Source organism: Podarcis cretensis (genome assembly GCF_951804945.1).
Source record: "Podarcis cretensis genome assembly, chromosome: 14".
NCBI classification, from domain to species: Eukaryota; Metazoa; Chordata; class Lepidosauria; order Squamata; family Lacertidae; genus Podarcis; species Podarcis cretensis.
The window spans coordinates 33,753,387-33,768,477 of NC_137183.1; the positions used below are offsets into that span (position 1 = coordinate 33,753,387).

The 15,091-nt window shown below is 46.8% G+C and overlaps 2 protein-coding genes across 3 annotated transcripts; one reads left to right on the plus strand and one right to left on the minus strand.

Annotated features, from left to right (window-relative positions):
- Window positions 1-2,375: 2,375 nt before the first annotated feature.
- PMM2 (phosphomannomutase 2) lies at window positions 2,376-11,422 on the minus strand. Of its 2 annotated transcripts, XM_079952640.1 has the most exons (8): window positions 11,270-11,422; window positions 10,711-10,822; window positions 9,326-9,402; window positions 7,980-8,071; window positions 6,978-7,077; window positions 5,201-5,276; window positions 4,394-4,509; window positions 2,376-3,371 (listed from the first exon to the last, which is right to left on the minus strand). In XM_079952640.1, the coding sequence occupies exons 1-8, from the start codon at window positions 11,339-11,341 to the stop codon at window positions 3,267-3,269; spliced, it is 750 nt and encodes a 249-aa protein (XP_079808766.1). In that variant the 5' UTR covers window positions 11,342-11,422; the 3' UTR covers window positions 2,376-3,266. The 2 variants fall into 2 exon arrangements, with proteins under 2 accessions (XP_079808766.1, XP_079808767.1); XM_079952641.1 differs by lacking the exons at window positions 10,711-10,822; window positions 11,270-11,422 and adding an exon at window positions 10,568-10,637.
- Window positions 11,423-12,028: 606 nt separating this feature from the next.
- On the plus strand, window positions 12,029-14,858 carry TMEM186 (transmembrane protein 186). The gene is made up of 2 exons (XM_079952642.1): window positions 12,029-12,167; window positions 13,897-14,858. Exons 1-2 carry the CDS (start codon window positions 12,165-12,167, stop codon window positions 14,614-14,616), a joined length of 723 nt encoding a protein of 240 aa, XP_079808768.1. The 5' UTR covers window positions 12,029-12,164; the 3' UTR covers window positions 14,617-14,858.
- The last annotated feature ends 233 nt before the right edge of the window (window positions 14,859-15,091 follow it).

Consider the following 15,091-nt stretch of genomic DNA (forward strand, 5'->3'; position numbering starts at 1 on the left):
ATTCATTCTGGCCTCTAGTCCAGTATTTTAGCCACTGCAACACAATGGCTCTCAAGCAGGGACTGTCAAGAGACCAGAATTGCTCAATCTCCTTTTCTTATTATCTGCTAACACCAGAGAGACACAAGACTGCCAAGCCAGCCAGACATGAGAGAGGAAATTAAACTCTCTTCATTCGCTGTAGCCCCGGACATTGAGATACTGCAGGAGTTGTTATCGTTGTGACTGTTTTTCGTTTTTCTTGCCATGCTAGATATAGAACTGGCCTCTTATGTTTTCAACTGGATCAGGTAAACAGATCTGCTTGTGACAAGGCCACACTGTCTGCAACTTTAGCTGTTTCATTAGAACCTCTGTCCCACTGATCGTAACGTCGCCGCTCCTATGAATCATTTACATTGCGTTTTAAATGTCTGGCAAGTTATTTTACATTACTGCGGCCTGCAAGGGGTCTGCAGGCTACTAACATGCATTACTTGAGCGAGTCTGGGCTGAGGAGGAGGAGGAAAAGTGGCTTGACCCAGACTGAGTTTGTGCAAGATGAAATTTTAATTGCCACTTTCGCAATTTCCACTTCACTGCACCAAAGCTTCCTTCCAAGTAAGGCAGCAAACCCCATGCACATCAGCTTCATGGGCAAAGAGCTAAAGGATCTGGCTAAAGATGTGCTTAGGATCACAGTACCATCTCAGCTGTAACCTGACTTTATCATCTTTTACATCAGGGGTTCCCAGATGTGGTTCATGAGCTTCATTCAGGTAGTCTTGTGTGTCTGTAGGATCATGGTTGAAGATGGGAGGTGGCACGTTCACTGCGTTAAATAATACATATTGGTTTTAATTGTTTTAATTGCTTCCTGGATTGTATTTTATTGTCTTACAGCTTGAATGCCACATCATTCAAACTGTAATACAATAAAATACAATATCTAAGGAATAAAAAAGCAATAAAAATATAATTAAAAACCATGCAGCACAGTGCAAATTGCAATTGCTGCAACAGGCAGGAAAGTAATTAGGTGGTCAACTAAGATCCTAATGTTTAGTCGGAATCTCCTTTCTTATAGTTTGAATCCCCACCCTCTGGAGAAAACAAGCTTGTTCCATCTTCCATATGACAGCCCTTCAGATATTTGAAGATGGCTAATATACCACCTCTCAGTCTTCTCTTCTGAAGGCTAAACATACCCAACTCCCACAATCGCTTTTATTACCGCTTGGTTTCCTGACCCTTGAGCACCTCAGTTGCCCTCCTCTGCACACCTTCCAGCTTGTCAATGTCCTCCTTAACCTGTGGCACCCAAAACTGTGGACATGGGACCTCAGGTGGCAGAATAGAGTGGTACTATTATTTCCCTTGATCTGGACACTATACGTCTGTTGATGCAGCCTAGAATAGCGTTAATCTCCCCCTCCCCCTGCTGCATCACACGACTGTTCTGAAGAAATTGTCTCGGGTGTGAGTAAGCTCACTGATTTGCAATGTCTCCTCTAAGTGGTGTTTAAAAGTGGTAGCCATGATCAGTTGCTGAATGATTTCCCCTTCTGCATTCTATTTTACACCAGTGCTTGACTCCTGCTCAACTGGATATGCATTCCATTGAATAGCTGGATTTTTAATTTTTTTTTAAAGAAACCAGTTGTGGAAGTTCAATGCCCCCCTCTTCCTTCTGCTCCTGGGATTTCCATAAAAGGGAATTGCAGTGCATTTTTAAACTTTGTTACAGAGACTATGCTGGCTTGAATTTGGACATTTCAGCTATTCATTTCCTGCTCTGACACTAATATGATTGAATCTGGCCATGGTTTTTTGTTTTTTGCACTAAACAGTCTGAAAATCTGTGGCAAGGGTGGTGGTGTTTTTTTGTTTTTAGAAAAACGAGTTCTGTAATTGGGATAAATTATGCAAATACATTTAATTTGCATAACTGCTTGTGGTTTTGAGAAGTCAGCATACTGAGCTGGGTGTAACAATGGCTTTACTCAATATAAAAGACAGTTGTACCTTGGAAGTCGAACGGAATCCATTCCAGAAGTCCATTCGACTTCCAAAATGTTCTGAAACCAAAGCACGGCTTCTGATTGGCTGCAGGAAGCTCCTGCAGCCAATCGGAAGCCCCGTCAGATGTTCGGCTTCCCAAAAAACATCCGAAAACCAGAACAGTTACTTCTGGGTTTCGATTGTTCAGGAGCTGAAACGTACGAGACTAAGGCGTTCGACAACCAAGGTATGACTGTACTTCTCAAGAACAGGTTCAAAGATCCTCAGCCAGGCAAATCCAGTGTGCTGATGACAGAAAGGCAATTGGGTGTTATTGATATATATGAGAGGGTTTTCTTTCTGGGAGTGAGGGAGATATCTGGAGAAACAAAACGTTATTCCCGGTTCATAAGAATTTTAATGTGGCAGTCCAACTTGAAGTATGAGCTTTTAACAGAAATTGCATGGGAGGATTAGCAACTGCACCATATTCCAAAAAGCCAGGTGTGAGGTATTAGTGGGAATCTCCCATCCCTTTGCATTCCAGTACATTAAATTCCAAACATACCCTACTGAGATGACAACATTCTGAAACAAACAAGAGAACCCTTGAAACAGCAGCAAACGGTGGGTGGTGGATGAAAGATGGGCTCCTGTGCCAGAATTTTACCTCTACCCTAAAACCACCCTCCAGCTGCCTGTTTCAATAAGTCACTGGGACAAGCAAAGCCTTTCTGGACGTTGTGATCTACCTGCCAGGCTTCCACCGTGAGGCCTGTTTTTCAGGGCTACACAGCAATCAGAAAAATGAAAGTGGGGACAGAACAGTGTTGGCAGAAGAAGCCATCCACACATGTTGCTTGGAAGAGATCCCGGTGTGTGTTGAGGAATTTGGTCTGGAAGGCGGGGCGGGAATCACCTTTGACATTTCTGTTATGGCAGAACTTTTCAGTCTCTAGGAAATCAGCCTGAAAGGCAAGCTGTGATCATGCAAAACAGAAACTGGGCACAACATGACAGGCAATCATTCATTTAACAGGTCTGACCATTTCCCCTATTTTTAAAATAGCTGCCGTGGAGGGACGCAGCTAACTTCTGTTTGCCTCATAATTGCCGCTTTCTGGACAAACAGCAGCCGGGGGGTGGTGGGGTGAAACAGGAGAGTTAAATCCCCGCCAGCCTCCTCCACACCACAGTCTTGATCCTGATCTTCACCCCAAGGCAGTTATTCTACAAATTTTGGTCCTGAAGTTAACCTGCTCCCTTTTCGTACAAAATAAGTGCATCTAGTTGAAGAATAACTCTTCACATATCTGTTTTGTCTGCTCGGGCGACGTGACGCTGTGGCCGATGGTTCTGGAGTCCATGTAAATTTCATAGTCATTCCCACCCTGCGAATAAGACACACACACAAAAATCACACTTTGGAGTTTTCAGTCTCACTGGAGAGCTACCCAACACCCAGAACTTCATAGAGGTTGCTAAAGAACCTGCTGTGAGGCCTCAGGTGAGCATAACTGTGGAGCTATAGCAGCTTTCACCAACTAGTAGGTGCTCTCCAGATATTTTTGACTGCAACTCCTATCAGTCCCAGCCAGCACGGCCAATTTGGACTACAACTCCCATCAGCCCCAGCCAACACAGCTGTATTATTTAATTTATCTGGGGCTACAAAGGAGAGACTATTTTTGGAAGGAAAAGGTGGAGCGTAGGTAGAAACCCTGCTATTCTTGCCTTCTGCATGGTGCGATGGAGATGAGAACTTCAAAGATGGGAGCTTCAAAGATGGGGAACCATGTGCTGCTCTGTGTACTGCTGACCAGAGGGGGCAGTTTCCCTGAAAACTGGGTCTAGGTGAAATTGTTAAAAGGGGTTGGGGGCAGAAAATGGACAAAATATTTGCAAAACAGTCGTACCTTGAAAGCTGAATGGAATCCGCTCTGGAAGTCTGTTTGACTTCCAAAATATTCGATAACTAAGGCGCGGCTTCCGATTGGCTGCAGGAGCTTCCTGCACACAATTGGAAGCCATGGAAGTCCTGTCGGGCGTTTGGCTTCCAAAGAACATTCACAAACTGGAACACTCACTTCCGGGTTTGCGGCATTCGGAAGCCAAAACGTTCGACTCGCAAGGCGTTTGGCTTGCAAGGTACGACTGTAGTTATCTTTCTGGGATGGAGAACCTGTGGCCCTCCAGATTTTAGCTGGACTGTGTCTCATTGTTCCTGACCATTGGCCAGGGTGGTTGGGAGTTAGAGTTCAGCAATGTCTGGAGGGCCATAGAGACGACTCCTTCCTGATCTATATATCAATTTCACGCGGGTAGCACATGAATTTCTATTGCAATTCCACAAGGAATCCTTATCCCGAAAGTGTACTTGAAACTTCTTGGCACGTTCCAGTCTAGCACTTACTGGCATTGTCTTGTCTCCGAAGAAATAAATTGTTTTGAAGCCGTCTTGGGAAACAATTCCTAAACAGTATCGCTTATCCCAACCATCTGGAAACACATCAAAACTGATCTGGCCCCCTGGTTGGAAAGAGGTTACAAAAAGTTAGAACAGCAGCAGCACGTTTTGTACAGTGTAAAGTAAAAATGACCTAGAAGAAGGTTTACTGAGCAGGAAGGACCTTGGAAGATGCTATCTCCATCAGCATAAAGTTAAATGGATTTATGGTAAAAGGGAGGACAGAAGCTTCATGCTTAAATAGAACAGAAAACACAGGGTGTTGGAATATATCAAGGCACCTGAAATTAACTCTTGTCCCAGTAACATGCCGAAAATATATTTTACCTGTGCTCCTGGATTGACGAATATGTCAGTAGTAATTCAGGTGTTTCTCTAGGCTTGTTCACACATTACACTGAACACAGGTCTAAGCATTTGTGTGAAAGAGTGTACACTTGTTGAGTAGTACAACTCAACTTTTACAAGCATACAGGCTGTACCCTTGTTGAACGTTTCATGCAAATAACTGTAGAAGTACGCAGGTACACAGACTGTACGCTTGCTGAATGTAATGTGTGGACACCCTTATCCCAAGCCTATGTTTTATTTTTATTTCCAGTGCCTCTGAAAACCTAGTGGCAAATGTTTCTCCCTTTCCTTTTCCCAGTCGTGTAATACAAGGCGAGGGCAACACCTGACTAGCCAGACTCATCCTTGTGCTTTGGCACAAACAAAAATGATTTAGGGGCGTGATATTTCATGTTTAAATACCTATGGAGAATGTGAGGCCTTTTCCTGCAAAGTCTCGTCGTAAATCGGCGACAAATTTATCTCTTATATGCTCCCTCTGTTGAGAAAAACAAAACGGGGAAGAGCGTTGATGAGAACGTGGATTCTGCTATACAATGATTTTCAAAGCTTTCTAGCATTGGGGGGACCTGAGTCTGCTACAGAGACCCTGAGTATCTGACAGAAGATTGTACAAACATGAGAAGAGCCCTTGCCAATGGTCAGTGGCCCCTCCAGCCCAGCATCCTATTCTCACAGTGGTCAGTCAGGGAAGCCTGTAGGCAGGACCTGAGTTCAACGGCACTCTTCTTGTGATTCAGAGCAATTGGTATTTGGAGGCATACAGCTTGCGACATCACAGGCAGATCATAGCTGCTGTGGAAAGTGACAGAGTTGTGCAAGATTCTGAGATGCTTTCCAGTGTACACACTCTAGTTCATGCAGACGTGCTGAGACTTACACACTAAAACACTCCAGAAGCTTGCTCCTCTGTTGCTGTGTGTTTGGGGGATTTTTGTCAGCTCTTCTGGATCTTCTCATCAAGAAACACCCCGAAAACACAATGGAAAACTACAGTACTTTATCCCACCCAGGAATGATGGCATTAGAAGTCAAGGGCTTGGTAAAACTGGCTTCATGCATCCACTTACGCCACAACATATTTGATTCATCTTTAAAATGCAACAAGACTCGCGCAGCAAACCTCTGGAAGATAAAAGCTGAATGTCTTTACGGTTATTCAAGGTTCACAGCTCAGCGACAGATCACCTGCTTTGAATGAGGAAGGTCCCAGTTTCTCAATCCCTAGCACCTCCCAGCAGGGTTGAGAGACATCCCTGCCCAGAGAACCATTGCCAGTCAGTATGGACAATGCTGAGCTGCATGGACCAATGCTCTGACTCAATGTAAGGCAGTTTCCTATGCTCCCATGGCGTGCCATGCATTTATAGCATTAATTCTCAATCACTTCAGAGTCATAACTTGGTGGTCACAATGCTTTTTCACTTCTGTGCCAGAATCTTGGAGTAGATGTACACTAAGATGATGCCTTTCAGATGTTGCAGGACTACAAATCCCGTCATCCCTGACCACAATGGCTTTGATAATGCAGGATTTGGAATTCAACAACATCTGGAGGGTGTTGCATTGGCCAACCCTCATTCCTACAGTCTCTCACGGGTGGCACTGTGGTCTAAATCACTGAGCCTCTTGGGCTTGCTGACTGGAAGGTTAGCAGTTCGAATCCCTGCGACGGGGTGAGCTCCTGTTGCTGTGTCCCAGCTCCTGCCAACCTAGCAGTTCGAAAGCATGCCAGTGCAAGTAGATAAATAGGTACTGCTGTGGCGGGAAGGTAAACAGCGTTTCCGTGTGCTCTGGCACTTGTCACGGTCCTCCGTGTGCCAGTAGCGGTTCAGTCATGCTGGCCACATGGCCCAGAAAGCTGTCTGTGGACAAACGTCGGCGCTGCAACCCCATAGTCACCTTTGACTGGGCTTAACCATCCAGTCCTTACCTTTACCTACAGTCTCTACTTGGCGATGCCAGGGATTTAATAAGGAACCTTCTGCATGCAGAGCAGATGCTCTTCCCCTGAGCTGCAGCCTTTCCCCATGCAGATATAAGCCTGCAGCCACAGAACCAGAGCACCCAAAGGGCCTGGCTGTGTGCCACTGACGATGGTCAAGGGGACGTGAAGCTTCGACATAAAGGGGACTTGCTAACAAAATGTTATGATGGCATGGGGAAAAAGTGCACTTGCCTTATCAAGCTCATAGAATTCAATCCGCTCCTTCTGGCTGCAGTTTCTGCCCACGGGAGAGATATTCAGCATCCCATTTCGGAATTCAATGAAAGTGCCCCTAGGAAGAGACACAGTGGTATGTTACTGCCTCAGACTTAGGCTAGTAAACAAAGCTCTTTGGACCAGCGTCTAGGAGGGAGGTCAGTTACAGCAGTATTTTTTAGGACACAAGCCCACCCGTTGTAGTGAAGGAAGAAGATACATGGGAGAGAAACAGAAAATGCATTTTCAGAGGTCAATGACATGTCCAAAATGAGGAACAGAGTACAGTCGTACCTTGGTTTTCGAAAAGCTTAGTTCTCAAATGTTTTGGCTCCCAAACGCTGCAAACCCGGAAGTGACTGTTCCAGTTTGTGAACTATTTTTGGAAGCCGAATGTCTGATGGGGCTTCCGATTGGCTGCAGGAGCTTCCGTTCGACTTCCAAGGTACGACTGTATTTCAATATGGTTACTATTTGAAAAACAAAACTTGAAAGTTTCTTCAGCTGGTTTTGGAGAGTTACAAAGTCTATCTGTATTACATTTGCTCAGCAGCTTTGCTGAATTCAATGGACTTACTCCCAGGTAAGGGAGAAGTGGATTGTAACCTGAGGCAGAAGTCTGATGTGTGACTAAGGCCTGGTAATACTTATATGGTGGCTCAAAACTGTCCATATAAAGAGCCTTGGCATTTTTTTAATAAGATGATTTCCTTGACACCTTAATGGTTTGTTTGACCACTGACTGTCGTTCTTTTAATGAGCTTTTCGTGGTAACCCTCAAATTAAAAACTTAAAAGGGTTGTAGGCATCTAAATTCTACTCAGAGTACGTTAGACGTGTCAATTACTTTCAGTGGGCCTATAACAAGTATGGCTAAGGTTTGATAATAGCCGGCAATTCTGCCACCTCTATTTTGTGGGAGGTGTCTAATGGGCCTCGATCTGACTCAGGCCACGGAAGGAAGCTGGAACCACCCACCTCTTCCTCGGCAGTTTAAGTTTTGCAATGTAACTCAGGCAATAGTTGATCAAGTCTTGAAGAAGCTCTTCGCCCATTTGGCCTTGAATGCTCTACATGGAAAGCAGAACAGGAAGCGATTAGGTATGTAGACCGGAAAAAGGGTTTTCCAAAGGGGAGTCTGTCTCCACAAAGAAGTACAGTGGTGGCCCCCAAGACAAACGCCTCGCAAGACGGAAAACCCGCTAGACGAAAGGGTTTTCCATTTTGGAGGCGCTTCGCAAAACGAATTTCCCTATGGGCTTGCTTCGCAAGACGAAAATGTCTTGCGAGTTCCTGCGGGGTTTTTTCCCTCCCCCCCCTTTTCCTAAGCCCTAAGCCGCTTATCAGCTGATCCGCTGATAAGCCGCTTATCAGCTGATCCGCTAAAAGCCGCTAAACCACTAATAGCGCTAATCCGCTAAGCTGTCAATGGGCTTGCTTCGCAAGACGAAAAAACCGCTATAAGAAGAGCCTCACGGAACGGATTAATTTCGTCTTGCGAGGCACCACTGTATACAAAAGAATAAGAAGACGGGCTTCAGTTCCACAATTACCGGGGGCGGGGGGGCGACTTGGCTCAGTGGCAGAGCAGCTTCTTGGCATGCAGAAGTTCGCAGGCTCAATCCCCTAGAAGCCTCCAGGCAGGGCTTGGGCTTGGCAAGACTCCTGCCTGACCTGAAACTCTGAAGAGCCCTGCCAGTCAGTGTTTTCCAAACTTAGGTCTCCAGCTCTTGTTGGACTTAACTCCCATCACCCCTAGCTACCAGGACCAGTGGTCAGGGATGGTGGGAGTTGTAGTCCCAAGTTTTGGAAAACCTGGCATAGACAATACTGAGCTAGATGGACCAAATCAGTAGAAGGCAGCTTCCTGTGTTGTTAATTGCAGGAGTCTCTGCGTTCGTTCCAAGCCCCACTCTCAAAGGCCCAGACAGTTGGTCCTAAGAGCTGCTTTCTGAAGCAGTAGAATTCCCCACAAGGTGCTCTTAACATACCATTTTCACGTGGCAACGCAAAGACAGCCTTGCTGGATGGCATTGAGAGTCCACGAGCCCTGCTCCAATGAAACTCCTCCAGTAATTGGCATTCATTGTTATGATGTCTCTGAGCATGAACAAGGAGCTATCAATCCCTCTACTACTAAACTTTGGTGTGTGCCAAAGAATTGTACTCATAACAAGGCCAATGAAAAATAAGAGAGTAGTGTCAGTGCACTTGGGAAAACCATTATTTTGCAAGAAGCTGGAGCACCTCCCAGCCCCCATTTTTGAGTAAAGGGAGGGAGGGAATTATCCACCTTCTTAGCTAATCACAAGTCGCAAACTCACCTGTTTACTCAAGAGGTTCCCATCTTTGTATGCCACGAGACCATTTTCCGGGAAGACGTAGTCAAATTTTTCAATCACTAAGAAGAACAAATGTTAAAGAACAGCATCATCAGAGACATTTTAGGCACCTCTTGTAAAAAGACCCTCCCCAATATTGGGGGTAGGTTGGCCTCAATTTAGTCATAATTGTAGCCCCTGCACTTTGGAACACCCTGCTCATTGATGTCAGGCCTTTGCTGTATTATTTTTGGTACCTGCTCTATATGATAGCAAATACTGAACAGTGATTCCAATGTAATGCACAAACATGGGAGTGTGTGTAATGTAATTAGGACACAACGATGCAGAGATGGCTTGTGGGGTCTGTCATTCTTGTGGGGTGCAACAAGTCCCAGATTTCTTTCTCACATATCCCCCCAAACCCCTTGTATCTTCCTGGATACAAGAATGAAATATTACATCTTAACACCTGCAACAACATGAATTTAACAGCCCTTCCCTGTTGGGTAAGCAGCAATCAACTCACAGGTTTGGGGAAGGACCATGGGTTAGTGATAGAACATCTGCTTTGTATGCAGAAGGTCCCAGGACTCTCCAGGGAAGGGGCCCCTGCCTGAAACTGGAGAGGCACTGCCGGTCAGTGTGGACAGTACTGAGCTGGATGGGCTAGTGGTCAGACTTAGAATAAGCCAGCTTCTTATGCTACCAATTGCTATTAAGCTACCAGGCTAGCAACTTGCAGGCAGGTCTTATGCTCCATGATTTTGTCTAAAGCCAAGCTTTCGTTCACAAGGATACCCAGCCTGAACCCCTTTCAGCCTAACTAAGAGCAGTTTACACATGGCTGAAAATGGAGAGCATTGCCAGATGGCAAGTCCTTGGCCATGCTTGGTTTATGAGCACAAATAACATGTGAGGAAAGTTGCTTCAGAGTAAATTAGTTTGATCAGGCAGGGTGCCAAGTGAAGAGGAAAGCCGTGATGCTTATAACCACCAGCACTTTCCCGTTCAACCAGGAGTGGGGAACCTCAGACTCAGAGGCTGCCTGTGGCCCCCCAGCACTCTCTATGTGGCCCTCAGACTCTTTCCCCAGTTCAGGTACTTTTGCCTAGCTAGAATGTGTCCTTGAAAACTGTGGTCTTAATTGCCTGGATGAAGAAGAGTGTGTGTCGGTGCAGAAATACGGATTGTTGTATGGTTGCACTGTTGGCTACTGTTCAAAGGTCATGTTGTTCCACCCACCTTTTGTCTCTAGCCCTGCCTTCCGCTGAAATGCGGCCCCTGGAAAGTTGTCCATGAAGGAATGCGGCCCTTAGGCTGATAAAAAGTCCCCTATCCCGTACTCAAGCAATTTTTTCCTCAATTTCCTTGTGCTCTATTCATACCATCGTCTCCCAGTTGCTCTTGAATCTTTTCGAAGTCTGAGCCGCCCACAACTCCGACCTTCACCTTCTTCCGCAAGGCCTGCAGAAAATCCGCCATATCTGGGGTGACTTTCTAGATCCACAGAGAAGAGACGGATCAGCGTTATATTTGTTGCTGTGATTCATTATGAACTTATAAGCTGCTTAATAAGCTCCCAAATAAACAAGCTACATTCTGGAAACCAGTAGCTGAATATGTTGAACTTCTAACAAGGAACAGTAGATAATTACAATGAATGAGGCTGCTGCTGCTGCAGCAGAAATTTGCCTTCTAATTTGGATCCTTTTACTACATATTGTATTTTAATATTAATACACCAATGGCGAAATAATAATTTCATAAATTATAAGAGCAAAAAGCAAGGTTTGCGTTTTCATTTTTCATTGTTACTTATTTTAGCTATGAAAAGCCCCGCATTGCACCTCCCACTTTTCCTCCAGCTGTTCCTAAACGGAGGGGTTAAAAGCACTCTGCACATGCCCAGAGGCATGCTCAAGAGTGGAGTCCCCAGGCTCCCACCTGGCGAGGCGCGGTCAGGGTGCCGTCCACGTCGAAGAGGCAAAGAGTCCGCCCGCGGCCCACCTCCTCCATGGCCACTCGAGTGTTACCCGCCGCCGCTGCCTGCCCGAGCGATGAGGTGGCTGACTGAGAGGCGCTTCGCTTCCTCCTGGGTTCGCAGTTAGGAAGACTACAACTCCCAGCATGCTGCAGAGGCGGGTTGACGTCTACGCATGCGCTTCCCCGGCATGCCCTGCGGAAGACCGAAAAGGGAGCCTAGAGTAGAGTAGAGTACAGTAGCCAATAAACACTTTCGGTTACTATTTGACTGTTACAATATGCGGGGCAAAAGCCTCACTTCCACACTGGGAAACCTACCTATCTACCTATCTATCTATCTATCTATCTATCTATCTATCTATCTATCTATCTATCTATCTGTCTGTCTGTCTGTCTGTCTGTCTGTCTATCTATCTGATATTATACGTCATAAATAATAACATTTATAATAACAAAATTATACATGTATATATTCCAGGGGGGGACTTGTATTATAATTTTTCTAACAGCATTCTGAACAATATATAACATTGGGGGTGGGAATGGGATAAATATATAACAGATTCGAAAATATGCGAGGAGCAAGTGAGAGAACAAAACAGCCACAGCCACCCAGGGTCTAAACTAGGAACCCGGAAGTTCCACGTGTCTACAGTGCCCTGTGTTACTCTACCTCTCCACAGGGCGAGGAGTCAGGCACTACAATTCCCGGCATGCCACGCAGCAGCTGACATAGCCCACGTGCATTTTCCCCAGCAGGCAGCGGGCCGCCCAAGCGGTGTCTGCATCTGAAGGCGAGTCAAAGGGGTTCGTGGTGTAAGAAGTGCCCCATTCAGGAGCTGCTGCAGCTGCTCTCATGGTAAAGCGGTGCTCTGGATTCCCCTTCGGGTTGCTTCCCAAATGGCAAGCAAATAGCTTTGCAAAGGAGCAGAGCTGGGTGGAAACTGGTCTGTGGTGTTGGGGGTGCATCAGGCAGCGTGGTGTGGTGGTTAGAGCAAGGTCAGCCAACGTGACGCTCTTCAGACCTTGCTGGACTACAACTCACATCCCTCTGGCTGGGGCTCATAGAAGTGCAAAAAAAGAAAGGAAAAAGACAACCGCCATAGAGGGCACTGTGCTGGCTGCTCCTAGCTTAGAGTGTCACACTAGGTTCTGGGAGACCTGGGTTCAAATGCCCACTCAGCTACTGGGTACCCCGAACCACTGTCTACCTGAACAGGGTTGTTCTGGGAATAAAAGTGGAGAGGGGAAGAACCAGCTATGCCACTTTGAATTCCTTGGGGGAATAGGGGAGATATAAATGTAATAATAAGACAAATAAATTAAAGTGTAGAGGAGTATGGAACTTTGTCCACTCTAATAAAGTGTAAGGTAAAGGTAAAGGTAAATGTACCCCTGCCCGTGCGGGCCAGTCTTGACAGACTCTGGGGTTGTGCGCCCATCTCACTTAAGAGGCCAGGGGCCAGCGCTGTCCGGAGACACTTCCGGGTCACGTGGCCAGCGTGACATCGCTGCTCTGGCGAGCCAGAGCCACACACGGAAACGCCGTTTACCTTCCCGCTGGTAAGCGGTCCCTATTTATCTACTTGCACCCGGAGGTGCTTTCGAACTGCTAGGTTGGCAGGTGCTGGGACCGAGCAGCGGGAGCGCACCCCGCCGCAGGGATTCGAACCGCCGACCTTTCGATCGGCAAGTCCTAGGCGCTGAGGCTTTAACCCACAGCGCCACCTGCGTCCCCCTAATAAAGTGTAATTAGTGTTAAATATGGGTAGTTTCAAACAGGCCAGCTTCAAACCATAGTTAAATTAACTACAGTTTCAGGTCTGTATGGCGAGCTGATGCGAAAGCCTCTGAACACTTGACACTGGGGGCGGGGGGGAGTCTGGTGCACAAGAACTGGAGACTTATTGTGGTTTGTTCCTGCTTATTTCTATCATGCTAAACTATGGTTTGATGTGACCATGCTGAACAGGACCTTTGGGTTCAGACCCTTTCTGCAAGTGGAATCTATGAGCAGAGAATGAACCATTTGCTACAGGTAGCTTGCGCAAGCAAATCAAGCCCCATGTGGTCCTGAGGGATGCAGAAAGCACCCCAGAAAAACTGGCCAGCCTGGCTTGGGGTGAGGGTGGGGGGACGTTTCTCTGAGCTCTCAGAATAAATCAATCAGTGTAAATAATAAAGTTGCCCTGAGCGAAAAGTTAGCGGCTGCATGCATCTGATGGTGACAGGTCCAGCTACTCCACATGTTATAATCTCTTGAGGGATAGGGAAACTCAGGCCCAGGTGAGCGGTTGGGAGGAAATATGGCCTTTCTGCCTGGCCTTTGGGACTCCCACAATCCACACCCCTCTCCAGCCTCGCTTCACACCTTCCTTGAATGTTCTTGGCTGGTTGGGATCCCTGTTACCCTCTCGCTTGCGTGATTAAAGAATAGAGATGTGTGTGAGTTTACGTTGGTAAAATTTACACCTCTTGTTCCACCCACTTTTGCATGTGGCCCCCAGGTGGCCCCCCAGAAGAGAAGGTGGCCCTCAGTGTGAAAAACAAATCCCACCCCAGTGATATCTCATGGAACTGTCTTTCAGGCCAGGATCCTCACCGCTTGCGTTGACCTGCCCTTCCTTGCACCCTGTGGAAGGTGTCTGCGAAACCAAGTTCCTCTGCGATGGCAGAAGGGCTTCCCAGCCTCCACCTGTCCCTTTGGCGTTCTTGTGGTTCTCAAACCCTTCAGTCAGCAAGCTCCTGGCAGTCAGCCGGCACGACCCAGATGGCTGGGCACCTTGGCCCCTTCTCAACGCGCCCTGGAGCAGAGGCCTAACTTGGAAAGCACCCATCAGTATAAGCTGATTTACAGGTTTCCGTGGATCAAGTACTGCCGAATCCTTTCAAGGCTGAAGCTGCTGCAGACAGGCCTGACCATCTTGGTTCTCCCACCGATCTGGGTCCTTTATTGGCAGAACCAAGTTCCTCTGGCACAGTGCCTTTACTGTACGGGCCTTGCTTGCTTTGCCGCTGCGATGCTCTACGGCATGAGCTTCTTCCTCCGGCGCATCATTGGCATGATGTACCTGAGCGAAGACGGCACCCTGTTGAAAGTGGCTCACTTGACCTTCTGGGGGAGGAGGAGGGACATCTACTGCCCGGTCCCCACCGTGATGACTCTGGGGGACGTTGGCGAAGACCCCAACGAGCTGTTGCTACCACTCAGGCGGTACGACCGAGATAACGTCCTTTATTTTAGTCTGCGCTATGGGCAGGTCGTGGACAAGGAGGCATTTGCCAAAGTATTTGGAGGGCTTGGGTGACCTCGGGAGCAAATGGGAGCCTTGGGATCATTTCTTGTTAATGTGTAATGTTTTGCGGTCACCATGTTGGTTTGCTTCTAGTGGTGCTGGTCGGCCAACGGCAACGCTTCCAGCAGTGCAAAAGGAAGGGAAGCAATTTTGGATGATTCTCACACCCCACCGTAGATGCTACTTCTTCAGAGTGATGGGGGAATCCTCTGGATTTATTAACTAAATAAATCTAATTATTTTTTTGGAAAGTTGCATGCTCGCTATGCATTCGGACTCTTCTTCAGATCAGATATCATAATCAATTTTGGGGCGATGTTTCCCGAGATTGAGGAGCAGGTTTTCGTCTGTTTGGATACATTTGGATTTTGAATCAGGATGCAGGATTAGGCTCCAATCCAACCAGAGTGAGCTCTGGCCAGTTCTCAACAAAAGCCACCAGCTGTGAATAGTTCTGTGGAGAGCATGAATATACATATGTGCCAGA

Bases quoted from the DNA above. Each gene is read 5' to 3' on its own strand.
- PMM2 (XM_079952640.1), bottom strand. From the start codon at position 11,341: ATGGAGGAGGTGGGCCGCGGGCGGACTCTTTGCCTCTTCGACGTGGAC. The intron at 10,823-11,269 runs GTGGGAGCCTGG...CTGTGGATCTAG, and splicing joins CCCTGACCGCGCCTCGCCAG to AAAGTCACCCCAGATATGGC. The intron at 3,372-4,393 runs GTAAGTGCTAGA...TCTTATTCGCAG, and splicing joins TCGGAGACAAGACAATGCCA to GGTGGGAATGACTATGAAAT.